The sequence below is a fragment of the Magnolia sinica genome, chromosome 13 (genome assembly GCF_029962835.1).
Source record: "Magnolia sinica isolate HGM2019 chromosome 13, MsV1, whole genome shotgun sequence".
Classification (NCBI taxonomy): domain Eukaryota; kingdom Viridiplantae; phylum Streptophyta; class Magnoliopsida; order Magnoliales; family Magnoliaceae; genus Magnolia; species Magnolia sinica.
This window is the reverse complement of record NC_080585.1, coordinates 26,725,991-26,743,171: the sequence shown is the minus strand read 5'-3', so window position 1 is coordinate 26,743,171 and position 17,181 is coordinate 26,725,991. Positions and strand designations below refer to the sequence as shown.

The 17,181-nt window shown below is 39.5% G+C and overlaps 1 protein-coding gene across 1 annotated transcript in view; it reads left to right on the top strand.

Moving 5' to 3' along the window:
• LOC131223343 (protein TIC236, chloroplastic) overlaps nucleotides 1-17,181 on the top strand; it is a 95,670-nt gene extending 78,489 nt beyond the window's left edge. The window contains exons 16-24 of the mRNA XM_058218724.1: nucleotides 665-730; nucleotides 954-1,085; nucleotides 10,225-11,049; nucleotides 11,409-11,689; nucleotides 11,894-12,147; nucleotides 13,978-14,216; nucleotides 14,314-14,505; nucleotides 15,128-15,400; nucleotides 16,798-17,181. Coding sequence (XP_058074707.1) covers nucleotides 665-730; nucleotides 954-1,085; nucleotides 10,225-11,049; nucleotides 11,409-11,689; nucleotides 11,894-12,147; nucleotides 13,978-14,216; nucleotides 14,314-14,505; nucleotides 15,128-15,400; nucleotides 16,798-16,950 — 2,415 coding nt within the window. The 3' untranslated portion in view covers nucleotides 16,951-17,181. The remainder of the gene's footprint in view (nucleotides 1-664; nucleotides 731-953; nucleotides 1,086-10,224; nucleotides 11,050-11,408; nucleotides 11,690-11,893; nucleotides 12,148-13,977; nucleotides 14,217-14,313; nucleotides 14,506-15,127; nucleotides 15,401-16,797) is intronic.

Genomic DNA, 17,181 nt, shown 5'->3' with positions numbered 1-17,181 from the left:
TTTCAATGATTTGTTACATTTTTCTATTTTCAATATTTGATTCTTTTAGTAAAAATAATATAAGTAACGGTATTAAAATAGTTTTGTTGCTCTTTCACTACCTTTATACTTAATGATTACCCTTTCCTATTACTTTAAGTTGCGTTTGGTTGCACCGAATATCATGAAAATTTGTTAAATTTCATTATTAATCAGTCTAATTTGGTGAATATCATGGAATTAGTGCAAGCAAGCGCAACCATGATTAAAAATCTAGAAGTAGCATGTAACTTATGCTACATGCTATGTAACCTACGCCTCACCCTTCAGAGGGGTGAACTCTACGCAGCACGCTATTTTCTATTTAAAACAGTGGTGTATGCTTGTATATTTATAACGGAGCTTTTACAAATTATAATCACAAGCTATTATATTTTGTTCCTGTTTATTTGCAATTTTCATTTTTAATCATGAGCTAGAACTCTGAACTGAGAAATGAGGTCACCATATTGTGGTGCTTCCTCACTCCCTTAGATTCTTCACATGATTGTTGTATCAAACTCCCTCTATTATTGATGTGTGCGCGTTTGAAAGTTCTCAATGGAACTTTTTGTTGTTTAATATGTTTCCTCTCTAGTATGCTGTCAATCCTGATTCTTCTTGCTGCTCTGCCCCTTCATCGCAGGACCTTTTTATGCAAAGCTTGCAATCCGTGGGATTCTATACTGAAAGTCTTGGAGACCTGATTGCGGTACTTGATTAACTTAAATAATTTTTCACTCTATGTAATTCTGCACAAGTTGAAATAGCAATGCAGATGTCTCAAGCTTACTGTTCATAGACAGAATGAGATCTACAACATGTATATAAACCATCTTTATTTGCTGATAGCAGAAGACATTATATTATTATTCTTTTCTTTTTTTTAAGCTGTTGTTCTTTTAGTAGTTAAAAATATGTGTATGAATTTGCAGGCAATTCGAAGACATTATACTTTGTCGGATGAGGTTATTCTTGAAGACATAACTCTTCCAGGTTTAGCCGAACTCAAAGGTCGTTGGCGTGGCTCTCTTGATGCTAGCGGTGGTGGCAATGGGGACACAATGGTAATCTTGCACAAAACCATGTAAATTTTATTTTTATCAAGCATGCCTGGTTTGCATATGCTTCCAGTAATATTCGTAGTTTACTTGAGAATTTATCTCAGAAACTTGTTCTGATTAGTGGTGAATGGGCCTCATGGAAAAGAAAAATGAATAGGCCTGGCCTGAACAGTTCAAATTCAGTCAGATACATATCCAGTCCCAGCCTGTTTGCATACCTTGCTGAGGCTCGGACCATCATTTCATATACTAATGGAGGCCAGCGATGTAACATCTTCTCATTGATAACATGATGAGAATGTGTCAGTAATGCAGCAAACTTGATGAAATTGAATTTCATTCCAAGAAATCAATACACATACCACTTTATATGATAAATCTCAGCAAAATATGCCAGTCTTGACAACAAGGATAAATAATGGCCATGGAAGAGAATTTTGAGCATTATAGTTTATTCATGTAGAAAGAGAGGATTGAACTAATGCTTAAAGAGATTAGAATTTAGAGCAACTTATTCTAGAGGAACACGTGCCTATGGAGACTTCAAAAAGAACTTTCTTTAATTAATCATTGGCTATCCAAAACCATACATATGGCTTTCAGTTTATTGCCTTTACAAAAGAATCCCTAGTTAGTGTAAAATGCCCGGGAAAGAACCCAATTGATCTGCATACTCTAGACCAAATCCTATCCTACTTGTAGATAAGGAGTGTCACTAATAAGTACACCTTAAAAGCTGTGAGTAAAGAGTCCAAACCAAATAAACAACTAAAGAGCAACTAAAAGAGTTCTACCAGTAAAAGACCTTGTATGAGAACTGTATGGCTATCTACAGTTATGCAAAAGCCTTTTTTACATATGCAATTCGTATGAGGAGCTCTCGCAGCCATCAATCTCACAAAGGTTTGAGGTTCGAAAGAATATTTACATTCCAAGAGAGATAAATCATCGACACTGCCCAGAAGCTAGCCGAGAACAAGAAACGAATGAGGTGGGTAGGAAATACAGCTTGGCAAAGAAAGGAAAAGCAAAGGTTGGATTAACAGTCTCTCCGGAAAACTAGATTATAGTCTCAAAGAAAAAGAACAGTGGAGAAGTAGTTATTTGAAAAGGGTTGAAAGATCGATCGATCAGGGACTTCCCAATAATATACATAGAAAACTACCCTACAGAGTGGAAACATAGCCACCTTTAGAGCATCTTCCAACAGCTCGAGAGAGTGATGAACATGGTGATGCCAAAGAATCCGAAAATGAAATGTCATAGGGGTTTCACTTTTATGCGGGTGCAGATGGCAAAGGAGCTAGTTTGAGCTAGCTCGAGCTAGGGAAGTACTCAATGGAAAGGTATTTCAAGGTCGAACTCTTTTAGCCAGAAGGCCCATTATGGGCCGGAGTCAATGAAGATGCAAGATCCAAAACTGGGTGCACCCATCAAAGATGGACCAGCGGGAGGGGGGAGGGTAGGGGTGTATGGGTTGCTAAATCGTATACTAATGCGGTCATGGGGGCGAGGGTGGGGGAATCGAGGAAGGAGGGGGTGGGTGAGGGTGTGGAGGATAGGCGACAAGGGGGTTGCTAAGTGGGCTTGGAAGGAGTTGGACGAGGGGACACCGGTGGTGAGGGTGAATTCAAAGATTTTGAAGAGGACTTTAGTACAATTATTGAACTCTCTACCCTTGATATCCAGGGAGGGAGCTTAGATTTCAAAGATTAGATGCTAGTTTCAAGCTTGTTGGTTGCTACAAGAATAGGATTGTGTTATTAAGCCATTGGGAGGGACAGAGTTATGGGTGTACGGTCGAACAGATGCAAACATAAACCAGATCCTTGCAGTTGTAGTCCTATTGAACAACGGTTCGGTAAAGGCGATCTATAGGTCGGAGAAGTCTTTTCTTTGGAATGACTGAGATCTGGTACCTATTGTGGGGAATCCCACTAGAATTGTCGATGATGGAAGTATTCAGAGCAGTAGGTGCATGTCTAGGAGAAGTTATAGCCATCAATAAGGAGACTGAGAATGGGGAGGAGATCAGCTCAGCATGAGCATGTGTTAGAAGGAGCATCCCGTCGAACCCTAAATTTGTTGTTGTTTTCATCGGAGAGGAGGCGCTTAAAGGTGATGGCGACCATCTTTTGGGGGGGGGGGGCGATGGATCGGGTCAGGAGGTTCAGAGGAGAAGGGAGCTTCAATCTCAGTTTGGATAGTTTATGGAAACAAATCATTGCTTCAGAATCCAAATGAGAGGCTCAAAGCGGTATCTAAAGACGAGCCTCAACTTCCTCTTGACACGCATACATTGGTGGCAGAGACGATTGTAAATATGGCTAAAATGATGCCACGTATGGGTATCTTGGACGGGTGTCAAAGAGAGGCATGTAAGGAGTGTGGCCCGTGCGAGTCAACTGAGGGCATGGCCCTCTTGTCTACCCCATCACATGTGACGGAAGGTGGTGATCTTCAACTCATGTATAAGCACTCAACCCCTCACACATGGGAATTTGATTTGGGAGTTATACATAGAGAGGGGGAAGTCCTTTTGCATCAATTGCTGGTGACGGGTACTTCAATCTTCCTCTCTCGAGGAGCATCAATCTTGAAATGCACTTCAAAGAATACCGCATATTGTCTCCTTTCAGGACAACTCTACTCACAAAATCAATCGAGGCTCTTTGAAGATACAATGGCGAGAGGAGTGAGGAGATGAGCTAGGATCAACTCTGTAAGATGACGAGATGGTCGGCACAATTGTGTCAATGATGCATTGGATGTAACTCCTCTCCAGGCAGTGAGGGAGTCGTTGGAAGCAAATGAGGTCCCACAACTGCCCTCCTTTGCTTTCGATTTTTGAGAACCCATCAGGTTGTCTTTGATGCCAAAGGAACAACTGGAGTGGTATCGTGACATGTTGGAGAGAGTAGGCAAGTCAGTGGGTCTCTCATTTGGTGAAGGGGATGATCATGTGCATGCTTACATCCAATTTTCCAAGGAATGAAGCTCCCGGAGGGCTAAAGGAACAGATACAGAGAATCAGGCATAATATACAGAGGGTGGAGAGAACTCTGAAATCTGGAGTGTCAGTATACTACGATACTCAAAGCAAGAATAGCGTGGAGAGGAAAGAAAGAGGGGCTCGACTAGTTTCCCAATGAAAGTATGAAGCTGGAATGTTCAGGGGTTGGACAATGCAGAAAAAAGGAAACAAGTAAAGAAGGTATGTAGCAAAATACAAGGTTTAGATTATAGCATTATAGGAAACAAAGCTAGATGATTTCAATGACGGCATTCTGGAATCAACCTGGGGAGCAAAGATTAAGGGTTGCGCTACGCTGAATGTTGTGGGTACTGCGGGAGGGATTTTGGTAGCTTGGTGTAAAGATTTTTGAGTTGTGGAAAGTTTTATCGGGACTTTCTCAATTTCAGTCTCTCTCAAATGCAATTCTTCAAGCAACAGATGGTTATTCACGGCAGTCTATGAGTCGTGTCATCCAGCACACAGGCACTTCTTTCAGGCAGAGCTGGAAGCAATCAAAGCTAGATACAACATGCCATGGAGTGTTGGGGGCGACTTCAACATAGTCAAATTTGTTCATGAAAAATCCAACGTAGATTGTCGAATAAGAAGTGTGATAGCTTTTGAGGACTGGGTAAGTCACAATGAATTGGTGGATATTCCTTTGGGGGGTGCTAAATTTACTTCATCAAATGGTAGGGATAATCTAGTGTTGTGTCGTCTAGACCGATTGCTTTTATATGCTGATTGAGTTGAGAAATACCCTTTGGTTCACCTACAAGGGCTCCCTAGGCCGACATCCGATCATAGACCCATTTTGCTTGATATTGCGGAAGAGAGTTGGAGACCAAAACCTTTTGAATTTGAGCTTATGTGGCTGGAAATAGAAGGCTTTTCGAACGAGGTTAAGGAGTGGTGGAATTCTTATCATGTAGTGGGCTTGGCCGGTTATGTGTTACTATAGAAGCTCAAAATTTGTAAAGGATAATTAAATGGCTGGAAAAAGGAAATTCCAAGTAAAGGGAATGCCGAAGCAAAGAAGACTTTAAATGAAATTCATGGGCTGGATATGAAGGAAGAGATGAGTGGACTATCAGATGCGGAACAGCATAGACGCACAATGCTAGCGGCAGAATACTCTGAATACCTTAAGGAAGAAGAAATTAAGTAGCACCAAAGATCAAGGCCCCTTTGGCTCAAAGAAGGTGACAAAAACACTCAGTTCTTCCATAGCATAGCTAATGTAAGGGCAAGAACCAATCACATGAGTAGAGTAATGTTGGAAGGGAGAATAATTAAAGACAAAATCAAATTTATTCGGTGGTGGTTCGGTATTTACTTGCGGCTTCTCGCTTGTGACTGGTGGAACAGGCCTAAGCTAGATAATTTACATTTTGATATCGTTGACCTCTAAAATAGGATATTAAAAATAAAATAAAATAAACCTTAAAAGGCAAAAAGTCTCTCACCTAAAGAGAGGGATTCTCTAGAGAAACTAATATCGGGAGAAGAGATCAAGTTAGCCATCGACTCATTGGAGAGAGATAAGGTCCAAGGCCAAATGGGTACTTATGGCTTTCTACCAAATTTTTTAATATATGCTTTAAAAGGAGGTGATGGAGTTTGTCAAGTACTTTGAGAAAGGCAGGCTAACGGCAGGGATGGGAGCATCCTTTATTGCTAGTAATGTATTATTGTATATATCGGTTTTCACATAATGTATTATTGTTGTTGGAAACATGGGGAAATATTTGGAAATTTGTCAATTTTTTCAATGAAACTTCAGTGATTATTAAAAAGACATCGATACAGACTTATAAATAAAAACATTGCAAAAAACAAATGCACATAATAGGTTTTCTTTGTATGGGGTCCTAATCTATGCGCTTTCTAACTGAATTGATGCAAGTATATTCAAAGTTTATTCATATAATTTATAAATGTAAGAAGATGTGTGGAAACACAAGCAATACATTCAAAAGCAAAAGAAGAATCACTAGATCAAGATACATACATGTTTGATTTTATGTTTGGACACAAAGATTGCAACTGATTTGCAAGAAATTAGGAAATTTTTATTTTTATTTTCAATTTTCCACAACTCGTCCCACCCCTCCAAATCTCAAAATTGAAGCTCTCAATCCATGATTTTTCGTGATTTGTAACAATTTGACACTGATTTAACATGATTTACAGAAAGCCAAAAAAAAAAAGGATCGACAATTGAAAATGCTCTCCGGATCAAACATGTGGATATATCTCACTACTTGTGCGTTTCATATCGCACAGGTGGGATGCAAGATATATCGTGGGATATATCAACTGATATCGTCGATACTTAATACATCGTTTGGGACTCATTTGATGGATGTGTCACGGATACATTAGTCATTACTCATTTGTGAGTTTATTGTGATTTAAAAATTCTACACAAATTTTATCCATTCATCAAAACCCTCATCTTTCCTCAGGTTTTTTTTTTTTATTGGGCGGGGGGGATGGAATAAAAAATTTATTTAAAATAAAAGCGCCACCAGCACCCACGATACAACGAGAAGCCCGAAAGACTAAGAGAAACAATTTGTGGGGATGTTCATATTAGAAGCCCACCCTTTAACATCCATGATTCTGAGGAGAGTAACAATTTCTTTTTACTACCATTTTAGCATCTAAGGCTACCTTCTATCCATCACGAAAGAGGTAATCTTATGGCAAATTGCAAAGAATTTGAAGGACGAACTTTGGCTGAACAATGTGCCAACTCACATATTGCAAAGTGCATACTAGTGTTCTCCATGCTCTAGTTGGGCTTAACCTAAAGCCAATATGTTGGGCGTGTGCATGAGGCCCCAGACTTAGAAAGTAATTGAGGTCGAAAGTCCCAATTGATTGCCTGGCTTGACTCCACATACACTGTCGGACCAATAGTTGGCTAGCGGGTTAGGGTGGGTTTACCACTTTAGCTAGCCATTTGAGCCTGCACCTTGCTCCTGGGTTCTAATCAATCCTAGCAGAGAAGCCACAATCCAGTTTGGATGCACCCCTACCTCCCACAATGTCGTGATCTTTTTTGTATCAATATCGCATAATGTATCACACCCTTGGGATATAGTTACATATCAGTTATCGCACGGGATATATCGTTTGTATCAGGTAATTTATTGCATTTTTTGGAAAATATGGGGAAACATTGGGAAAATCGTTGAATTTTTCAATGAAACTTTGAGGATTTTTATTTTTTTTTTAAAAAAAGAGAGAGAGAGAGAGATATTAATACACACTTTTAAATCCTAACATCTCAAAAAAGAAGTGCAGGTAATAGGTTTCCTTTGTATATGGTCCTAAGCTATATTCGCATTGTTTGACTGAACTAATGAGACTATATTCGGATTGAATGCATAACATTTATAAATGCATCAAAACATGTTTGAAAATACGACTAATTCATTGAAAAGCAAAAGAAGAAGCAAAAATTGAAAAAATTACCTATCAATGATGTGACTGGTTGTGACAAGACTTAACAAATCAATAGATTGGCCCTCATACATGCTTGATTTCGTGTTTAGAATGCAACATTGCAAGCAATTCGGAGAAATTGGAGATTTTTTGAATTTTCCCCAGTTTCCCCCAAATTAGGCCACCTACACTCGAATTTTGAATTTCGAAATTAGAGAGTTTGTGGTGATCATTTCATCAAACACTCCCAAAGACTTCAAAATTGGTCTCAATTGATAGCTGGTTGAAGGGATATTTCGAAATAATAATAATAATAATATTTTATTAATTTTTTTACTAAAAATATTTTTTCAGAAATCCAGAAAAAAAGTTAACAAATTAGTAGATCATGCCTCATACATACTTGATTTCTTATTTGGAGTGCAACATTGGTAGTAATTTGGACGAAATTAGTGAAATTTCGAATTTCTCCAACTTTCCCCAAATCGGGCCACCTACAGTCAAATCCCAAAATCGAAGGTTAAAATCCTTGATTTTCCATACAAAACATGAAGAATCAATAATTTCTTATGATTTCACACTCATTTTACTTGTTTTAAACAAAAATAAATGGATTGAAATGGAAAAAATCTCACCTTTTGAGAAACGGCTCCAAATCCGAGAAGATGATGATTCTAGCTTGAAATTTTCGTTTTTCTCCCAAATCCTTGTGCAAGATGGACCGGGATCCACCCACGACTAATTTAGAAGGACAAATTTTGAGGGGGAAATGGGAAATTTTGGGTTTGGGGGATTTCTTTTAACAAAAGGAAGAAGTTCTTGGCCGATATTGATAGATATCGATAGGGGTGTCAATGGGCTGGGCTCAAGCCTGAAAAATCAGAATTTTGAATAGGCCCAGACCCAAACAGTTCAAAATCCAGGCCGAGACGTACCCTAGACCCAGCCAGTTGACAGCCCTAGATATCGACGATGTCGGGTATATTATATACAATGTTTTAAATATCATTATCGTATAATGTATTGCACCCTTTGGATATGGATACATATCGGTTATCGCATGGGATATATTGGTTATATCGCATAATGTATCGCTAGTGTTGGGAAATATGGGAACATTGGGAAATTGGTTGATTTTTTTCGATGAAACTTCAAGAATTGTTGAAAAAGACATCAATACACTTACATTACAGAAGAAGAAGAAAAAAATGCACATAATAGGGGTTTCCTTTCTATGGGGTCCTAATATATGCATTTTCAATTGAACTGATGCAAGTATATTCAAAGTCTATTCATATAATTTATAAACGTAAGAACACATATATGGAAACACAAGCAATACATTCAAAAGCAAAAGAAGAATCACTAGATCAGGTTACATACATGTTTGATTTTGTGTTTGGATACAAAGATTGCAACTGATTTGCGTGAAATTGAGAAATTTCAATTTTTCTCAATTTTCCACAACTTGACCCATCTCCCCCAAATCTCGAAATCAAAGTTCCAAATATATGATTTTTCATGTAAAACATGAAGCATCATAGATTTGTAACCATTTGACACTTGTTTAACATGATTTACAATAAAAACATGGATCGAAAATGCTCACAGGATCGAATAGGTGGGATATATCAGCATTACATGTGTGTTTCGTATCGCACGGGTGGGATACAAGATATATCCTGGGATATATCGGCTGATATCGTTGATATTTAAAGCACTGATTATATATAATGTAAAAACTCGCAATACGAAGTAGTATTTTGGCGATATCATGCAATATATCACACAATACACAGGAGTCTGGAAAAAATTTTAGTATTTCTTAGGGGTTTCGTGTCGCTGATCACTGATATTATCACTATTGCAAACACTAATGACAACTGTACTCATCCTTCTGGTGTAAAGCCGTGAGTGAAAACAATCAGGGACAGTGGTTACCACCTTGGGTTGTAGACAGTTGCCTAGGCCCCACAATGCCCATGCAACCAAGTGGTAGCCTAAGCGATGCCTAAGCGATTGCCTAGAACCATGGGCAACCACCCATGTTTATTATGCCTCGATAGGCATACCCATGGCAATGCCCAGTTTTGAGCAGCTAGGGTAATTGCCTTGGCTACACCATCTAGTATTGTGGTAAATACTTCGAAAACAGTAGAACGCATGTAAATGTGAGCTACATGTCATATCCCACTAAAGCATTCATGTTATATTGTCTAGATATAAGTGTGCGAGTATCATAGATAATCCACACATACAACCAACATTATTATGGCATGATACCATGAGTGCAGTATTTCAGTAAGTCAATGGCACATTTATATTCTATAATATAATGCAATTAATTTGTTAGGGCAATACCACATGGCAATAAGGTATCCAACTTAGCATCGGTGCAAACAGGAAGCCTAGGTTTAGCTAATTGGTTTTCATGTGGATACCTAGACTTCTTCAAGAGAAGTTTAGGACCTGGTTTTCTTTGCTCAAAACTTATATAATTTCCAATGGTACTGTTATAAAGGTTATAGAAGTCAACCTTTTAGAAGCATTTCACTCATTTCATCTTTGCCACCATTTCACATTGTTTCTTGAATTCCTTCTTGTGGACTTCTTTTTTCCTCTGAAATTTGTCTTTCTTTCACTGAATTGAATGTCCTGTATATGTTTCTACAGGCAGACTTCGATTTTCATGGGGAGGATTGGGAGTGGGGAACTTACAAAACTCAGCGTGTTCTGGCAGTTGGTGCATACAGCAATAATGATGGTCTGCGCCTCGAGAAGATTTTCATCCAAAGAGATAATGCAACTATCCATGCAGATGGGACTTTGTTAGGGCCGAAAACTAATCTTCATTTCGCTGTTCTTAATTTCCCTGTTGGTCTTGTTCCTACACTGGTTCAGGTTATAGAATCTTCAACAACAGATGCTGTACATTCCTTGAGGCAACTGTTAACACCTATAAAGGGTATATTGCACATGGAAGGTGATCTCAGAGGAAGTCTAGCAAAGCCAGAATGTGATGTGCAAGTAAGGCTCTTGGATGGTGCTATTGGGGGCATTGACCTTGGACGAGCCGAAGTGGTTGCTTCTATAACCTCCACCAGTCGTTTCCTTTTCAATGCTAACTTTGAACCTGTTATCCAAAGTGGCCATGTCCACATTCAAGGAAGTGTTCCTGTGACTTCTATACAAAATAACTCATTGGAGGAAGAAGATAAAGAGAGAGAAATAGGCAGAGCAACATGGATCCCAGGCTGGGCAAAGGAAAAGGTGATAGGATCCGGCGATGAAGTTGGCGAAAAGAAACTGTCCAGAGATAGGACTGAAGAAGGATGGGATGTTCAGTTGGCAGAAAGTCTCAAAGGTTTAAACTGGAACATATTAGATGTAGGAGAAGTAAGGATTGATGCAGATATCAAAGATGGCGGCATGATGCTAATAACAGCCTTATGTCCTTATGCCAACTGGCTTCACGGAAGTGCGGACATTGTCCTACAGGTTGGTCAAGCTGAACGAAGTTCTTCAACACAGTCATACATTATATACTGGAATTACTTTCAATGTTAACCATGACCATCTGATATTTATCTCTATTTAGAAGTATGTCTAAGCTTACACATATATAATGTGATCTGCACTTTTTTTTTCCTGAGTAGCAACCTTGGAGAGGAACTAAAATGTTTATATCTTTGTTGTTTGTGTCTGTTTACTCTCCTTTTTTCTACAAGATCTGTTGTTATTGTCTTTCAGTTTTCCACTTCATCTCCTCCTCTCCAGATAGTATTATGGTGCTACAACGTGATAGCAGAGTTTAATCAGAGTGACTAGCTAACTATGTCATCATCTGTTTGAAATAGGTCAGAGGTACTGTTGAACAACCTGTGGTGGATGGGTCTGCATCATTTCACAGAGCATCTGTATCATCACCAGTCCTAAGAAAACCACTTACAAATTTGGGGGGCACAGTTCACGTGAAATCTAATAGGTTATGTATCAGTTCAATGGAAAGCAGAGTAAGCAGAAAAGGTAAGCTGTTGTTGAAAGGGAACCTCCCCCTCAAGGCCAGTGAATCATGCCAGAATGATAAAATTGATTTGAAATGTGAAGTTTTGGAAGTACGGGCAAAGAATGTTCTGAGGTATATTTTTTCTTGTTTACTGTGTCACGTAGTTTTCTTGGTTGTAAATCACTACTGTGCTCTATATTGGTCATTTGTCTGTCTCTGAGCTCAAAATCCCTAAATCCAGTTAGTTTATTAGTTTGATGGTGTTCCATGAAAGAGCTACGTTTCTCTTTTTCATTGTTCTCTTGTGAGGTTGCTGACATATTTTACTTGATTCAGTGGCCAGGTTGATAGTCAGATACAAATCACTGGTTCTATATTGCAACCAAATGTTTCCGGAATGATAAAGTTGAGTTGTGGAGAAGCATATCTACCACAGGATAAGGGCAGTAGAGCCGCCACTAATAGGCTGGCATCAAGTCGAGCAAACCTTCCAATTAGTGGTTACAACCGGATGCCTCCTTCAGGGCATGTCTCACGTTTTTTCGGATCGGAATCCACTTCTTCTCGTGCCAATTTTCCGCAAACCTCAGGTAATGTTTGTACATGTGATTTATTAGAACTTGGAACTGACCACAATGATTTTTCCCTTCCATTCATGCTCATGCCTTGTGACAGTAACGGTACATGACTGCATGTGTCAGTTCTTTCTTTCCACACTTCACCCCGTATGCTCCATGCATTTTGTAATCCATCAGGTAAATGTCAACATTACATAACCAAGGATTGAAGTGTATGTGAAGTAAATGTTTTCATTGTTGGGAGTATCTTTCGTGTCCAGTTCAGGCAATAGCAGCAACTACTATGGTGGTGTTAGCAGCAGGAGTAGCATGCTTGGCTTTCTGCTTTCCTTGCCTCATTGGTGCCAGAACATCCATCTCCCTAAATCAGTACCTTGGCATGCTCCTCATGGCCGGATCCTTCAGATTGCCTTTTCTCTGATGGTCCTTTTTTCATACTCATGTGTCCCACCTGATGATTGGACAAGCCTGATATGGTTCTCTATGGCCCAATCTGATGAATGAACCGATTTCAGACACTTGTGCCACGTTGGCACATGTTGGGAATCGCCTTCCCGATCTCTCATGAAGATAGTTTTAGCACTTCTCTAACACAAAATAGTGGTTTTAGTGGACAGCCTTGGCCAGAGTTTGCCCACAATTACCATAGGTTTAAATCTCACTGAGTGTGACAATATGGGCCATTAATCTGGACCGTCCATCCAGTGTACTTTACCATGGACGGTCTATGATTTGAAAATCATGAAGACTGGAGGATAAAAGCCTTCTTTATTAAGGAGTAAATTCAATCTATCAACCAATTCATGTATATAAAATCTGGACTATTCATTTGTTGTGCCTAAAACGAGTGGGGAATGCTCCTAATCACTGCCCAGCTGACCATAGCATGGATTGGACGACTCTTGGTATTCAATGGGCAAACTTCCTCCAACCAAAGACTAAGACCAGCTAATTGACATATTTTTTGCAAATTGGCATCCACGGGAAGCACAAAGAGACAAGCAGTCAGGATCTCATACACGTGTGCCATGTTTTCCTAATTTAGTTCTCCAGAAATGCTAAGTGCACTCGCCTCACACACGGAAACAATCAGAGCTTCTAACCAGGTTTTCTTTTCTCTATTCCATCTCTCAAATATAAGGTCAATCTTATAATGATGTGGCCCACAAATTTACATAGAATTCAGATTGTCATTTTTTCTTAACCTTTAATTTATCCCGTCTGCGTATGGCCCACCTGATGATAACATCAGCCTAATTTTTAAGTTTTGACTTCAAGTCAGGTATGACTACCTGATGGTTGGTTCCGATATCATACAAATGTTTCTCATTTCCACTTGTCCGGCTAGTGCATTGAACACTCCTCGCAGACCATAGGTAATGTAGTTCAGGAAATAATTAGGCCGACTCCTTCCATTGTGGGTGTAGTATCAATTCTGAAAGCCACACATAGGTGGCAAACATGTGGCTATAATGAAGTGGACGATGTAGTGGAGGTTCCATTGCTCAAGATCTGCACTAATCAAATGATCCAATTATTCTGATTAAAAGCCTTTTGCCCATTAAATCCGGTGTGGGTTGTGGTGCATGTGGAAGCAACAGAGCTACACCGTGGCTACAATCATTGATCTATTTTCTCATCATAGCATCATATTAATCTTTATCTGATTGTGGATGAAACTTGTAAGAATTCTCCCATGCTTTTGTGGTTTGATTAAAAGAGGATGGAATCAATAGGAAAATACTGAACAAGAAATGCTTCTATAGAAAGATCAGTGGTTCTGTGCTAGCTCTGTAAGGCATCTTGATAATTCACAAGGACTTACATTGAATTGCTTCATAGGTAAACGCTCTGAGGTTGAAACAAAAATGGAGCAAGAAAATACTAAGCCAAGCGTGGATGTTCGCCTCACTGACCTAAAGCTTCTTCTAGGACCAGAGTTGAGGATAGTGTATCCTCTGATTCTCAACTTCGGCGTTAGCGGAGAACTTGAGCTTAATGGCATGGCTCATCCCAAATGGATAAAACCTAAAGGAATTTTAACATTTGAAAATGGTGATGTGAATCTAGTCGCCACTCAGGCAAGTCCAATCCTTTCTATTTCTTAAAAATATGCTTCTCTTTATATCAGGTTGTAGTCTCCTAGCAGAATGTTCATGTTCATCTGTTCAAGTGCAGGTTAGGCTTAAGCGAGACCATCTCAACATCGCGAAATTTGACCCTGATCTGGGGCTAGATCCAACATTGGATTTAGCTTTAGTTGGATCAGAATGGCAATTCAGGATACAAAGTCGAGCAAGTAATTGGCAGGATAATTTGGTGGTGACCTCAACACGCTCTGTGGAGCAGGATGTTCTCTCACCTTCTGAGGTACTTGGAAACTAATACAGTAGTGTCCTATGAGTATCCAGTATCAGTATCTGTACCTGTAATGTCTTAAACAACAGGCTGAGCACATACACCCATCTCTGTATCACGGGTTTAAGATGCTAACAACAATCACCTTACCTTTTGAATATTTCAGAGTGTAGGCACCAAGGTATTTGAAAATTGTTATGTAACAGTAACAGTGGGACCCATTACACGATACAGTGCCATAACACCAAACTGAAAGGGATTTTTAAAAAAGGCATATAAGGGGCCTGTAGCAGCCTCCTAATGGACCAATATGAGCCTGTAACAGACCAATACAGGTGATACAGGTTATACTAATTCCTTTAAAAAAAAATGGGGCCTGTAACGGCTGCTGCGGCCTGTGTCACAACAGCTGTTATGCTGGCCATTACTGTTACCGTTGCCGAGTGCCATGGTAGGCACTGCTGCACCACGCCCTTTTCTGGGGCATCATTTCATTTATTATCACTTTGTGTACTTGAGTTGATAGTGAAGCCAGTTTGATGATCTGGTTCTTTTGTACTTCTGCCAATTGGCTTATTTTGTTCTGAACGTAATACTTCAAACTGCTTGATCTCAGAAGCTTCTGCTTGTGCAGGCTGCTAGAATTTTTGAGAGTCAATTAGCAGGATCTATTTTGGAAGGTGATGGCCAACTCGCATTCAAGAAACTCGCAACTGCAACACTTGAAACATTAATGCCGAGGATTGAAGGGAAAGGAGAGTTTGGACAGGCTACATGGAGACTAGTGTATGCACCCCAGATCCCAAGCTTGCTTTCTGCTGATGCTACAATTGATCCTCTTAAATCACTGGCAAATAGCATTTCGTTTGGCACTGAAGTCGAAGTTCGGCTAGGAAAGCGCCTGCAGGTAATTATCAACTTTACATGAAACATGCATTTCGTGCAGTTCTTTTTTTTTTTCTCTCCTTTGTTTTTTATCATACATTTAGAATGTATGGTGGAAGCACTAGTATTAATTAGAGGAATTACAAGGTTCTACTGATCCTCAAACATACAGTTCTGCTGATGCATGAAATTCCATACATGTTGCGCTAATGGTTCAGTTTTTGAAACCACCGTCTGGTGGGATGCACCATGGATGGGGATGCTGCAGAAATCTCATGGACTAGAAGGTTCTAAACTTTGTTCATTGGATTATTTTCTGTTGAACATGGACTACTATATTTTCTACTTGACCATTTATTTGAATGTTATCAATTGAAAGGTTCTAATCTTCCAATCTGGAGGATTTTTGAGGTATACCCATCATGTCGGGTACATCTGATCAACAGTTTGGATGATTGAACAATGGTCCAACACATGTAGAATCCTGCACAAACTGTATGATTAGATTCCTTATTAACAATCATAGTAACTTTATGGTGAGACCTAATTATCAATTCTTCTGACTATACATTTAGTACATGTGCGGCCTGCCCGACAAATAGACTGCTGCATTTTTGGGCTCAGGAACATTCACCTTGGAGACCACCCTGTGAACATCCCAGATCTCATACACGTGCCCTGTTTTTATTCGGCACTTGGAAGATGGGGCCTCTGCAATAAGCATTCATATTTGAAGAGGATATAAGCACCATGCGTTGTGTGTGTCAAAGTTCCAGAGATGTCCTAGTAAAATCATATTCAAACATGCCATAATTCCTGTTGTTTGTGCTTGAAACCATCTTTACCCACTTATTTCAAGTTGATCCCCATTCCTATGACCATGTAAGATGTTGGCTCCTCTCATGTCTCATCTATTCTGCCGTTGTCTGTCTTTGACTGTGTTATGGAGTCCCTCGGGCTGCTGGCTGCATCTTTTTTGTCAGTCATTGGGACCCAAAGTTTGGTGATCCAGACTGTTGGTCTAATGGACACCATGAAAAAGTTCCATTCTAGATCCTAACCAGTCGATGGCGGTCATTTCTATGATACAGTTCAGAAGAGTAATGACCCAGAGAAAAATGCCAAAAGAATGGGTGCCCATTCAATTTAGGAGCCCATCACATCAATGGTCTGGATGGATCATCAAGGCATCCCCTGTCCACTTTGGAGACCATCAGGTAAATGGTCTGGATCCAGAACCATGGACCCCACTTGTTCCAAATGGGTAGGGGAACGAACATCAGTCCTCATTTTGAAATCTTGTTTGATTTGCATAAATTTTGTGAAGATACATGTTTTTCATTATTACTATAATTATTCTCTCCTTTTCATTATGCATTTCTGCTGAATAATTGCATTATGCTTCTTCTTTTTTTCCAGGCCTCAATTGTTAGACAGATGAAGGACTCAGAAATGTCAATGCAGCTGACCTTAATCTACCAGCTTACAAGCCGCCTGCGAGTCCTTTTCCATTCTCCTTCCAGCGATTCGAAGCGACTCCTGTTTGAGTACTCCACTACATCTCAGGACTGATTGAAGTAGAAGCTACTCATTGCGGGGGTTGAGTGGAGGCAGAGATAATCCTTTGAACTTGCAAATTGCTGTGGCAATCGCATCTGACATGTATCATACAGGCATGCACCTCATGCCTTCTTCTATATTATGCATTTTTTAGCACAAATTTGTAAAATTAGATGGTGTAAATATTAGCAACAAAAATAAATATTCTTTTGCTCGATAATGAATGAGCGTGTTCATAAGCTA